The sequence below is a fragment of the Leptonychotes weddellii genome, chromosome 10 (assembly GCF_054177405.1).
Source record: "Leptonychotes weddellii isolate Sample4059 chromosome 10, ASM5417740v2, whole genome shotgun sequence".
Lineage (NCBI taxonomy): Eukaryota > Metazoa > Chordata > Mammalia > Carnivora > Phocidae > Leptonychotes > Leptonychotes weddellii.
This window is the reverse complement of record NC_138378.1, coordinates 30478279-30492455: the sequence shown is the minus strand read 5'-3', so window position 1 is coordinate 30492455 and position 14177 is coordinate 30478279. Positions and strand designations below refer to the sequence as shown.

Genomic DNA, 14177 nt, shown 5'->3' with positions numbered 1-14177 from the left:
GCACTTAGTAAAACCTCATGTTACTTTAGCTATGTTTAGCTATTACATATCACTTTGATAAAGTTTTTATGCAGTATTGACATGGACAGACCTCTGTAGACTGATCTAATATTTTCTCCCATTCTCAGAAGACAGAATGCATGGAGACATGATTTCTTTTTAAAATTTCTGTAGCAATATTTAGGTTAAATGTGAATTGGGAAATATTCATTTGCAAATGGACCATTCAATTAGTAAGACAATTTTAAATGATCAAGAATCAGTCATAAATGTTATGTGCAGTTGAAGTAATTATCAGGCAGAACTACTTTACCAAGCATATTAATAGTTTTCCTCCTGGACACTGACTTGAAATTTAGTGGATGAACATAGTTAATCAAAACTTTAGACTACATGAAAGGAAGTAAGTACCAGAGGAAGAACATCATGTAAGAATAGCTTATCATTCATTATTTATCCCTGAGACAGATGCTTTCCAATATATTGGAAAGCAGATTCAGTATAAACTTTTGGACCAAGACCTTGCTACAACAAAATTTTAAAATTCCAATTGACCTATCCCAGATTCACTTCTAGATTCTGTGCAAATAATATCTCTGAGCTGATGAGATTCTTTGGGACGTTCGAGCTTACATCAATAAGGATCTCTAGTGGTTCCAAAATTACAATAATGGAATGAATGTCACATTTCTGAACATTTCTCCCAAATCCCATGTCTTCTCTGGATTTGGGGCCATTTGACAATCCATTCAATTGCCTCAAAAATTGAAGCAGGTGGTTGGATGTCACGAATTGAATTTTTGCATTCACCCTCCAGATACCCCATTTGACGGAAGGCGGTGTCAGCAGCATTGTTCATTATAGAGAGCTTTGCTCAATGCCATGCTAACTCCTTTAGAGACCCCAGCATGCATTTTCATTTTCCAACAGGGTAACCCGAAGTTTTAAAGGGAACTATGACTCTTTTGACCGCTAGATGGCAGAAGGTGACCATGAACTGTATCCAAATGGCGCCTTCTGGGTGGGCAAATTAGGGGAAACGCCTCTGTGACCCAAAGTCAGTCCCTAGATACCTACCTCATCCATTGAAGATTTTTTACAGTCATCATCATCATCGTCGTCGTCACTCTCGGTATCAGCTTCCCCTGTGGAATTTTAATAAAAGATCATGAGGTAACAGGTTTGAAGGTTCGAAGCACATGCTAACAGGTGCATTGCCAAAAATTTCCTTGGGTATTGGCCTTTCATGGTTTTAAAATTATTCCTTTGGATATTTAAATTTTATTAATTATATAGATAATTATACTGAGATTTTGAATATGGATTTTTTTCTCCAAGTTTCATTTGTGAATACATTTGAAACGCCCACCTTCTATTGAAAATGCTTTACAATTTTATCTGTATGTTTAAAAAAATATATGGCATCATCTACAGTTAGCTATGGTACACACATCCTATACTGATGTGTACATTGTCTTTCAGGGTCTCTATGACCCTAAAAGGGATAAACTATCCTGTCCCACTTTTCCCTCTTTTTCTGAGCCCTGACTCTTCCATGCGATGTTTGGCCAGTGCTCAGTGACTTTGTGGCCACTTTTCCAAGGCCATAGGGGACCTCACAGTGAAGGCCAAGGACTAGAGCTAGGACAGAAAGGGTGGGGCTGTGTATACCTAACTACACAAAGACTGTAAGCTAACTATTGTACCCTATGATTTGCCTGCAGGCTTATTTAATGGATGCATTGTCCTCTAAGCAATGCACGTATCTTAGAAAATGGCTACGTCCCGTTTTAAAAAGCAGGATAAAATGCATGAACCCTTAACATAATGATGCATGGAAATCTACTTCAATCAAACATAATTCAGCCTCATCTTTAGCCAATACACAGTCATTTCAATGGATTCTTTTTCCTCTCTGAAGATTTGGTGGTTGATTCTGCTACTTTAAATATTCATACAGCATGAGGTATTAAATTCTGCCACAGCTCTGGGCCTCAGTCAGACCCAATGATATCAGTTACGTAAAAAGATTTTCAAGTTAAATACTACAGAAAGCATTATTTGATTTGACTACTATCTTTTGGCATTCACATGGGGCAATAATAGGATGAGCCCAGTAGATGGCAATATTAGCTCAACAATGAGGCAACTTGCACAGGCAAGGCCCTCCCCCTCAAACCTTCTGAAAGTTAGCCGCCCCGTTTAATCTATATAAATGACACAATGTCCACAGCATGTCTTCGAAGAAGCTTATACATATTTTCATTTGGCTGACGAAGTTCAATCAATTACTCAATGACAGCAGTGGGCAAAGTATTTATGAAATATCTTTAGAGGGAAAAGATTTCTGGGACCAACAAATCATTATTTATGGCTTGTTTATTAGAAGAAAGCACATACAGCCACTTTATGATGCTGATATTGTGTTAGTTAATAAGATGAATCCATTATATTTTGGTTAGAAAACATATTTATATAGAGACATGTTCTTTTAGGAAGTTGGCACTCAAGTTTTTTTAATAATCAAATGTGTTGCTCCAAGTTCTTTTAACCAGTTTTTGCTTTTTAATTAGAGAGGGTATTCTTTTTATAGAGCAATTTAAAAGTTTCTTTGGCAAAACCATTTACACAATGCTTTACAGGACCTAACAACACACCAATCATTTCAAATACTCTATCAGGTCATTCTTTGGTGTATGGGGGGAAAGAAAGAACTTGTCTTCCATGACTCTATGAGCAGACCCTGGTTTCTCCCTTATAAGTCTTTGGCAGGACCTTGGAGGCATCTTAAGACCCTAAAACCTTGCACCATTAAAAAAAAAAATCTACTTTATCCTGGTTCTTTAAGACAAGTGTACTGACAAAGGGCTGAATCCTGGAAAAGGCACCTGGCCAACAGGGGCCATGATAAATAAATTAGTTTTGAAATAAGAACCATTGCATGTTTTTTGAGTTACTTGAGTTCCCATTACCGGAGACCATCTACAAACCAAATGGTAAATTAGCAGTGCTCATTATTCAAGAGCCTACCTACCTATTTAAATGTCCAAAATTTTCCATTGAAAGAAAGATTGCACAACAGACCATGGGGCTAGCTTAGGAAATCTACTGAATTACTAACAGATTGCTGCTTTTTCTTTGTATTAAGCAATGATGTTCACCGCCTATAAAAATCGTTATTTGTGTTATGCATCCAGTTAATAAGAGGGACAGAACTGATAGGGAGAACAGCACACAGGAAAAAAGTTTCTCCATGCAAAGGAAGACCTGCTTTCCTCCCTGGATTCGAGAGGTTCAAGAATTATGCTAGGTAGCCTCTTAATAATATTTCCTCCAAACCTTCAAAAGAACATTCATACTGAGAACACACTGTTTTTGAGAAGAGATTCGGAATTGCATAATAATGTTTGAAATACACATTCAAAAACTATCCCCCCATAAAACCTTTCAAAGAATTGTATAATATCTGTTGATAAGGATTTTTATCTAACCCATAAAAGATATTGGCCATTGAGATGGAAAAATTAAAGAAAAAAAGATAAATCAGTGTCTTGGTCCACCCCCCCATTGTCCTAGAGTTTATATTTTAATTTAAAAAATTATTCTGAAGTCTTTTAATTGACATATGATAGGTATATAGAGAAGTATACATACTTGTACGTGTATAGAGTGATGAATTTGCACTGACTACGCAGACCTTAGTAACTGTTACTGAGATCAAGAAACAAAATAAAACCAGTGTCCAGAGGCCTCCTCGGATCCCCTTCCAGCCACTTCTTCAAGGGTCACCATTTCCTGACTTCTAAGTGCATAGGCTCATTCTGCCTGTTCTTGTACTTTATATGAATGGAATCAATACGGCGGATACTTTTTTGTATTTGATTTCTTTTACTCAACATTATGTTTCTGAGATGTAGCCCTATTCTTGTGTGCAAAGGTAGATCATTACTGTTGCATATTATTCCACAGTGTGAATATACTACAACCTCTTTATCTGTTGATGACATTTGGTTGGTTTCCAGTTTTTAGCTGTTGTGAGTAGCGTGTTAAGCAATTCCTTGCATCTCTCTTGATGACTGTCTATAAACATTTTTGTCCGGTATATGCCTAGGAGGGGACTCCCTGGGGCAGAGGGTGTGCATATGTTCAGTTTTTGTAAATACTGCCAGTTTTCCAAAGTGTTCCAATGTCAGTTAAACTTTCCGTTGAAGAACTTCCTAGATTCAAGCTTCAAGCTTCCTCCCCTTATTAACCCTCCAATCAGGAGAGCTTCCTAATGCCCTTTCCAGAATGCCAAGATTCTGATTAAAGCTAGAAGAGAAATCAGACTAAATGACAAGCAATTCAAAGGAAATGGGGTGACCACTTGGAATTCTTTTCTCATCAACCACAAAAATCTATTTCAACTTAAATCTAAAAGGAAAATTAATGATATTAAGCATCACCTAGGAGCTTTGACAGATAATTCAAGTAACTTTACCTTTTTACATTTTAAAAGAGATCTATAAAATATGGATAAGTGGAATTGCCCAGAACTCTTCAGCATATCATCAATGAGAATATATCCGGTGAATGTCTGGTGCCCAGACCTAAGTGAATGTTAAGGGATCACTGTCCTTGAGAAGTTTAAAATCATGGGGTCAGTTTGAAGATGATTTGGCCAATGTGCTGGACAGAATCATGGCTCCCCCAAATGACCACGTCCTGGGAATATGTCTTGTGTCCTGTGAATATACGGTGAGAGGGACTTTGCAGATAGATTAAGGAACTGAGAAGGGGGAGATTATCTTGGATTATCCAGAAGGGTCCAGTGTAATGGTGTGAGTTCCTAAAAGGAAAGGACCTTTCTTGGCTGTGGTCAGAGGGCAGTACAATGCCAGAAGTGAGACGGGGCATTGCTGGCTTGACACTGGGGAAGGAGCCATAAATCAACAAACGTGGGTGGCCTCTGGAAGCTGGAACCAGCAAGGAATAGGATTCCCTAGGGCCTCCAGGAAGGAAAGCCACCCCGCTGACACCGAGAGTTTAGCCTCGTGAGACCCACGTGGGCCTCCCTACCTACAGAGCTGGAGATAATACGTGTGCATAGTTTTAACGAGGCCACCCAGTTGGTAGCAGAAATAGAAAAACCAGCGCAGTTTTAAAGCGCGTCCAAATAGGAATGTTCAATGTCCTTCTAAGTTAAGTCAGCGCTTCTGAAACCCATGCAGCACAGGGAACAAGAGTCCCTAACCCCTTACCAGCTCCTGGAGATGAGGACTCGAACACGCTGGAAGAGTCGCTGTACGTGTTGGAAGCTTGTTCGGAGAGCTTCTTTTTGCCACTTCCTTCCGACGACTTGTGCGATTTCTTCTTATTTTTCACCAAAATTTTGTACATTAAGTCCATAGGGCTTGGAAGAGGAACTCCAGATTCCAGCTAATGGAAAAGAAAAGCGCCTTCTGTAAAAATATCGCACCGTTAGGGGCGCCCTGGCCGGCTCGGTCGGCAGAGGGTGTGACTCAGGATCTCGGGGTGGTGAGTTCGAGCCCCGCGTTGGGGGTAGAGATGACTTACAAATAAAATCTTAAAAAAAAATATTGCCCCTTTCTTTCAGCTTCCCTCCCCAAGGCGCCAGGACGGTGTTGGACACCAAGAGCTTCTAGATTATTCATTACTACCTTCAGTACAGCTGAGTAAACTCTTGTAAGTGTGTTTTGCTGTTTCGCAGTTCTTTATTTTTTCACATGAAAGGCATATTTTAATTACCAAACTCTTTTTTTTTTTTCCATAACAAAATCCCCATGAATAAGACCATCGAAATGTACTGGGAGACTTGCTAATCCAAAGGTTCAGGAGTTTGCTGTGGACCGTAAATCCAACCATTTTGGGTTCGGACAGATAGGAAGGCCCTGCCTTGGATTTTCAAAGGAGGGAGGCCAGTTAGTGTGGTGTCTGTCAGGAAGGGTTGGTAAAGATGGGCAGGAGCTTCCAGGCAAGCATACAGAATCAACCTTTCAGATGCAGTTTAAAAGGAGGAAACTCCCCCTCCTCCCTCCCGCCATCCAGAACTCTGGAGCTAAGCCACACATGTCCTTGGCATCAGCAGGACTGGACTGGTGGCTTCACATTTCCTTGCAGCCCTGAGATTCAAGCCACCCTTATTGGCAAAGCTTATTTCTTGTGTTTCGAGCTTGCATGGCTAATGAGAAAAATCAATTTCCCATGAGAGGGTTGTTAGATATTGTATCAGAGAGCATGCGTGCAAGTCCCAAGATGGGTTATTTTTAGAAAGTTCAGTGAACTCTCCTACACTGGTCCTTTATTCTTGCAAGGAGTCGGGAGGTGATTGGTATGAAGCCATGTACAAATGTGCGGAGACAAGGGAAAAGGGTTCAAGAGGGGAGAGGCTACTTTGAGGTATTCCTATTGCTTTCCTTCCGAAAGCAGGGATGCTATCAGGGGAATAGGAGCCCTGAGTTCCATGAACAGGCACATGCAAGGACGTGAGGAGTGGACGCAAGGCCAGAAGGGGGTGTCATTGTGCCACCTGCCACGTCCCATTTTGCTCCACCATATCTCTCAAAGGGTGTGATAAGGTTCCTGGTTGGTGATCAGAGCCCCGGAATGTCTCCGCGGCTGATTGTGATGGGGGAGGGGGGGATTCTGTAGTCCTGACAGTCACATCGGTCAGAGGGGGAAGGAGAAGATGGAGGGTACAGGAAGAAGACAGAGGCATTTCTTTCAGCCTCAGCAGGGCACACTGAAGGTTTCCTCCTGGTCAGACTTCATTATCAACTGAATGAATCTTACTGAGCAACACGGAAAGGAGGTAAGGAAGTCCCCCCCCCCCCCCAGCTCCAGGGGCATTCCTTCAAGGGTAAACCTTGAAACTGCTTACTGGGTATTTTTCCAGTGGTTCCATGAGAAGAGCATCTCCAAAGATCAGTCGGCAATACTCCGCCATCTTGGCTTGCTGCTTTGGGCTAAGGGGAATGAGAGAAAGCAAGCAAACAAGGAGGCTCATTTAAAGAGTTTGGACAGGATTACTTTTCGTTATTAATTATAGAAAGAGGAGATTCCCTCTCTTACCCTTCAGGATTAGTATTTATCATTCTAACCCCCTTGTTTATTATCCTGACTTCTGTGAATTTGAATACCACATGGCAGGTAGACAGTGAAAGCTATTCCTAAGGCTGGTCTCCATAGACACAGAGGGAGAGTATAGCAGGTCATTTGCCAGTCACTGGATTCTTGAATGTCTCAGAATTATGGGCTCAGTTCCTTTTGTTCAATTTCCTGATTCTAAGTCAAATGCAAGACCTTGGGGGCAGAACTCATCCGTGAGTCCGGGTGAATTCTTGGTTGAGATTTGTCTAACCTGCAGAGAGCTAGGCTGTGGAGGAGTGTTTTTAAGGAGGTGAGAGAGGAGGAGAGGGAGGAAAAGAGGGGGAGAGAGTGAGAGAGAGGGAATCTTAAAACACAGAAGGGCCGTCAGGCAGAAGTGTGTCCACTTCTGTGTGTGTCCAGGAGGGGATCCTGGAGGAAAGGTAAAAGAAGCAGGCACATTGGGGAAAGGTGTCTGCACCCCTTATGTGCATAATAGGGCAGCAGAGGTGGTGTCAGCCTGACTATGGACCAGGAGGAATCTGGTCTGATAGACAAAGGCTGGAGCTGTAGGCTTTGCTGAGCTGAGCTCCAGGCTCTCAACCACTCTGGATCTATAAAATGAGGATAATAACTGTTCTTGGAAAAGGACAGAAGGTGCCGAGAAGATGAAGTGGAGTAATGGTTGCAAATGCCTTTGACCCGTTTAAAGAGTGGGGCAGATGTAAGATGATCCAGGGTTAGGAGGCAGCCTCCACTCAGCTGGATGACTTGTGCACTTGCTAACACAGAAACAGTCGATGCGAGGGAACACCTGCATCTTTCAATACTCCTGGTTCCTTTGACCTTTTAAAAAGCAATAACATTTTTTTTCTTATTCTGTAGAATGTTAAATATCATTACAAAGGTATCCAATTCCACTGGGTTTTATGGACTGTGAGTTTGATCTACAGGCTGTCAAACTTGATTTCCAATAGTTGTCTCTGTCTGCTGTAATGTTAATACATTTTAGCAGAACTGGGATTATAGTAAGAATAAGTAAGTGATAAAAAAAAGTGATAAAAAAAGTCTTCTCTACTACAATTCAAATCAATTATAAAATGTGATTCTCTCTTTCTCTCTTCTGTAACTATTAAGCCTGGATCATGGACTGGTTCCCCCCACCCCGGGAAGGGGGTGCTCTGGGGATTCAAATTGTATTGCAATGGTCCACAGGGAAAACCACTTTTTTATATCCTTTTTTAAAGGCATATAGTTTTTGGGGTCAAGTGAGTTCTCTGGGGTTCAAGTGGAAGCCCAAAGCCACTGCTTTGTTGGAACTGCAGGGAGAGGCGAAGAGAATCAAAGAACTTGCAAAGCCCTGCAGAATGACCTCCTAGCTTCTCGTCGTCGTCCTTTCTTGACCTATAGGTGATTTTACCGTGTGGCTTATGCAGCCCTCAGAATATTCCTCACCAGGATCAGGGAGAGGGGAAAACTTGCCACCCAGAGGACTGATCCTAAAAAGCATGGGGGTGGTTGTTTAAGGACAAGTCACTAGAAGTTGGGGAGCAAGCAGAGAGGTGGCTGATTTGGCAGAGCAGTCTGGGTATCCTCTGTTCAGATGCTGTTGCTCAAAGGATGACTAGCCCGGGGGCTCAATAAAGCCAAACAGCTCTTTGGCTGTAGCTGCGACAAGTCCACCTGTGCCCGGCCAACTCGTTCCAGGCTGCACAGGAGAAACTGTCCAAACCCTTCATTTCGCTTTCACAGAATGATGCTACTCAGTGTCACAGATTTGCTACTCCAAGTGTGGGCCACAGACCAGTAGCGTCAACATAACAGCACCTAGAGCTGGTCAGAAATGCAGATTCAAGGCCTCCAGTGCAGATTCTGAGTCAGACTCTCAGGAGAAGCGGGGCGCAGGGGTCTTCACAGACCCTCTAGGTGATTCTGATGCATGCTCAAGTTTGAGAACTGTTGTGATAGATTAAAATAAGTCAGCAGGTGCTGAAGGAGATGACATTTTTCTTGAGTGTTGGAACTTGGGAGCCCCTAGTTCCTTTGACCAGAGACCTAGAGTAAAAAGAGAGAGTTTTACCCTAATGCCCTGCTTTCAGGAATTTTAGGGGAGCCATATTCACACCAGTGGAGGGATTTCGAGGCGATGTTCCAGGTGTCTCTAAGCAGGTGACAGGCAGAGTCCTCTGTCCTTTGTCAAGCTGCCCCCAAACCAGGCCCTAGGAAGGATTTTGCTGGAGCAAAATCTTGCCTGATTCCACTAAAGAATCACTGGAGCTGTTAATGCTGCAGGTGGTAGGGCTGAGGGCCAGGCCCTGATTCACTGAATTGGGAGAGGAATCCTGAAACCTGTATTTGTAACAAGCTTGCAGGCAGCTCTGATGCGGGTAGTTAGTGGACTACAGTGTTTAAAGTAATGCTCTGACACTTCATCCAAATTACCTGGGGTCTTAAGAAAATGACACTTCCTAGGCAGCATCAGCGTGGGGCCTGAGATTCTGCATTTCTTTCTTTCTTTTTTTTTTTTTAAGTAAACTCTACCCAAAACGTGGGGCTCAAACTCACGACCCTGTGGTCAAGATTCACATGCTCTATTGACTGAGCCAGCCAGGTGCCCCGACTCTGCATTTCTAACAAGCTCCTCAATGATGCAGATGCTGCTGGTCTGCGGATCAGGCACTCTGAAGAACAAGGATCTAAATCTGACGTTTTCAAATTTGCCTCAAAATCAACTGAGGTGAAGAGAACAAGAGGGAGTTTTCCAAGAAAAAGTAAAATGGGTTACTTGGTAATCAGGCTGTTCACACACACACACACACACACACACACACCTGTCAGGAACCGAATCAGAGCAGAGAGGAGAGTGAATAGACAAAGTCAGAGGAAAACCAAGCAACTTTGTGGGTCAAAACTGCAGAAATAAAAGACATTCACATTGCAGTTAGAGAGCAAGAAAAAAAAAAAAATCCTGAGGCGCTCAGAGCATCCACATCAGCTACTGTGGAGACGAAATGACAGGAAATACTCACAAATACATTTTGAGCTTCAGGCCATAGCAGGCACATTTGGGCATAGTCACATACCCCTAAAGTGGAGGCACCTGGCCCAGTGGTCAGTTTTCCGACCAAGGACTGCGCCCCATGAAATGTCATGGTGTAAATCCTCCACATTGAACTAAACCAACCTCCTTCTTTATAGAGGAGGAAGCTGTAACCCTTGGAAATTAAGGACCTTGTCCAAAATCTCCCATTATCTGTGGTTGAACCAGAGCTAGGGGTTACTTTGTTTGAGTTCAGTGTAGAATCCTTTTAATGAAAATGCTAGCTTATAAATTAGGTGGAGCATCAGAGTTAGCTAGGGCCTTTTTTTTTTTTCTTTTAAGATCTCAAAGTCTCATTTCTACAAAATCAAAATGGGGTGTGGGAGTATGGTTCAGGAATCTGCATTTTATGGGATTCTGATGGAGCAGGGAGAGAAGGATGAATTGCCAGCACCTAATGGCAGACCTCCCTTTGTTGTTCGTAGATAGGGAATTTCAAGTACTTGGAGGGAAAATAAAAAATCCAGTAGATTTCTTCCTTTCTTCCGGGGTGAGTTTGTTTTCGAAGTGTGGCTCAAAGGACCCTGACCCACAGTTCTGAATCTGGCATTTTGTAGATGCAGCACACCGGAAAATGAAATGGTCCACTAGAAATGGCAAATAGGTGGTGGATATTTTTTGTGGGGGGGTGTCTCTTGGTCACTGTGTTGCGAAGGATTCTGAGGTTTATTTCTAGGTGTGGGAAAGAGGGCTGCACGTGAAAAATGATGACTGCCACTGGGTTCAGCACTGAAGTGAGGTGGCCCACATGTCAAGCATGGGGTTTTACTAGCAAAGGGAAAAAGCTTACCAGTTTTCTTTGGGTGTGTGAATAATCCTCACAGGAGAGGATTGAAGCTGAGCGATTTTGACATGTGAAGCTCCAGGATCATGGAAACATGAAACAAACAGCTTTCCCCCACGATAGACCTCAGTATCTTACTATTTCACTGCCTTAGGTGTATCTCACTGGTTTGGGGTAACTATCATGGCATCCTGTTTTCTTTTGTGTTTTCCTGTTTTCTTTTGTGACATATGAATTACTAATAAACTTTTAATAGCTAAATATCTCATTTTTAAACCAGAAAGGACAGTATCATGATACTGTCTTCTTGCTTTTGTGTGCAGTGCAAGGTTTGGTTTTCATACCCTATTTTGGCTCCCTATGGGTTTGGTGTTGAAAAACCACAAAAAATGTCCTGTGGTTAAGGGTCACAAGCCACATAAAAGTGAACATTTACAGACAGTTGCCTTGTCGATGTTCTGGTTGTCTTAATTCGATATTTTGAAGGCTCCAGATGCATCTGCTTAGGTGTGGGGATAGTGTTGGTGAAACGTGTGATTTCTGAAGCCAGACCAGACAGATTTGAATCCCAGCCGTGTCACCTTTTAGCTGCCTGGCTTTGGGTAAGTTACTCACTCTCTTTGGGGCTCAGTTTCAACATCTACAAAATAGGGATTATCACAATAATATTTATTCTTAGGAGCCCCTGGGTTTGTGGTGAGGGGTTACATGACCTTACGCCTGTAAGGTTGCTCAGCACATAATATAAACTCAATAAATATTAGCTGTTATTATGTTTGTGGTGGTAGGTAGTTATTGATAGCTCTCTGGTTCCCTTATAGGAAAGTTCAATGGGGCAGGTGTGAGAATCAAGAGTGGAACTAGAGCTTTTCATCTTGTCTAATTTACATAGAAACATTTCTTGAAGACCATAAATATGCTAGATTCGGAGATATTTCTCGAAAAGAAATATAATACATCTATAAGTCTGGGAACTATGGTGCCTGAAAGAAAGGTGCTAAAAGCCTGTTAGAGCCCAGTTACAGATGGATGGGCAGAAATGAGAAAACGCTCATGCGCAAGTCAGGGTCGTCACAGCAAATGAGGTATTAAATACAGCAACTCAAGAGGCGCTCCCTTTAGTTCGAAGAGAGATAGCAATGAAACAGAATCAATTCTTTTCTCTTCAGCTGCCCCTCAGAAGTGTTAGAAAAACTATCTGCCAAAGGATTAAATCATTCATTGGCTGTTTCCCAGTGCAACAGAACCAAGAGCTGGTAAATGTAATATGGATTTCCTGAGGGCAAACTAGAAATACAGATAATTATAAAATTGGTTACTTCAAAACAAGGCCCTTCTCCATGATCACAGTAACAAATGATCACATTTACTTGGAAATTCCTCAGGCTGAAATGTGCTCATGACCAAACTGTTTAAGATTTTAGTGAATTCTTAAAGAATTCGTAAATTGAAGCATGTGTTGCAAATTAGTTGGACAAAGGGAATCAATCAGTAGCTTGGGAAAGACTTTTCAATAAGAAGAAGGGTAAAAAAAGAACCCGTGAGCCACATTAGGACAGGCGCTGTTGGCTTTTAGTTGAGAAATCTGGCTCAGGTTGTTGAAAGAGAGGGCATCACAAATTCTCTTTTGAGCAATGGTGGTCACTTCTACACAGTCTTCAGCCTTTCATTCCATGGACTAGAATTTTAGTTTCTTGAATTTTGATTCAAAGTAGAGAAAACTCTTTTATTTTGAAGCACTTTAAACTAAGTAACGATAGGGTAAACTAATGCCCACATTTTAGATAGAAACATGTCTTACTCTGGCATTTTGTGATAAAATGAATATAAAATAGTTAAGTCAAAGTATCTTTTCTTTGTGTGGCTCAGCGATAAGGGCAGGCTATTTTTGAAATAGGACCACATTTACAAATACTAACGAACAAGGGCAACCAATGGGAAGAGGAAGGAGGAGCATCTGGTGGTCTGAGTTCTGTGTAAGCTCAGGCAGTGGAAGAGAATTTACAGCTTTCTCTCCACCAACTCCAGAGTGTTCAGAACTGGCCATTTGAACTGGCGATTTTTGCGTGGCAAAACAGACTATAAATGTGCATGCAATAAAAGGAGCTAATGAAGGAAGATTATAAAAATGGCCCACCAAAAGAGAGACATGGTATTATTCTACACCACTGGAAAAAGAGGAGTCCTTAATTTAAAATCCTGTGACCTGAAAATAGATTTCCCAAGTCCAGTGAATTATTGTAATGTTAAAGAGGTTTAAGCGAGTGAATCCCAACATATGCAGAAGAAAACATGACACTTAAGACATAACATCATTGAGGAACACAATTAATAATGTCAAATAATCTTAAATCTGATGCACAATTATTAAACATGCCTTCTTTGGGAAAAAGACTCCCCAGTGAATGTGTGGAATACTTACGAATCTACGTGGTTCTCAAATGAAAGCAGAATTGGAAAAGGTGACGTCTTAAATGCACACTCAGCAATTGCTTCTATCACTTCCTAAAAACGAGAACACGCATATATTCAATATGCCAGAATTCTAATGTGTATGTATGGGCATAGTAACCCCTTTGGGTTACTATGCCCATTAACGGGGTTGCCTTTTCCTTCATAGAATTGTATGAAAAGGCCTGAAGTGGCTAGAAGGGGCTGTGCAAGCTGCTGGACTATACATTTTCTGATTCTTTTCTTTTTTTTTTTTTTTTTGTAAGATTTATTTATTTTAGAGAGAGAGAGCATGAGCAGGGAAAGGGGGAGAGAGAGAAGCAGACTCCCCGCTGAGCATGGAGCCCAATGCAGGGCTAAATCCCAGGACCCTGAGATTGTGACCTGAGCCGAAATCAACAGTCAGTCACTTAACTGTGCCACCCAGGTGACCCTAAATTTTTTTTTTTTTTTAAGATTTTATTTATTTATTTGACAGAGAGAGAGAGACAGCGAGAGAGGGAACACAAGCAAGGGGAATGGGAGAGGGAGAAGCAGGCTTCCCGTGGAGCAGGGAGCCCGATGCGGGGCTCGATCCCAGGACCTGGAATCATGACCTGAGCCGAAGGCAGACGCTTAACGACTGAGCCACCCAGGCGCCCCGCCCCTAAATTTTTTGATTCTTGACTTAACAAAGTAGAAAGAAAGAAGACTGGTTTGGTGGAGGGGGAGACAGAATTATAAAAGACAATCGTTCTTCTATTTGCTAATTATATA

General features: G+C 41.9%; 1 protein-coding gene across 1 annotated transcript in view; it reads right to left on the bottom strand.

The window, feature by feature from the left end:
* PLCB1 (phospholipase C beta 1) overlaps nucleotides 1-14177 on the bottom strand; it is a 567798-nt gene that overhangs the window by 81348 nt on the left and 472273 nt on the right. The window contains exons 12-15 of the mRNA XM_081832287.1: nucleotides 13393-13475; nucleotides 6881-6965; nucleotides 5241-5418; nucleotides 1078-1145 (exon numbers count right to left, since the gene is read on the bottom strand). Of these exons, the coding sequence (XP_081688413.1) occupies nucleotides 1078-1145; nucleotides 5241-5418; nucleotides 6881-6965; nucleotides 13393-13475 (414 nt within the window). The remainder of the gene's footprint in view (nucleotides 1-1077; nucleotides 1146-5240; nucleotides 5419-6880; nucleotides 6966-13392; nucleotides 13476-14177) is intronic.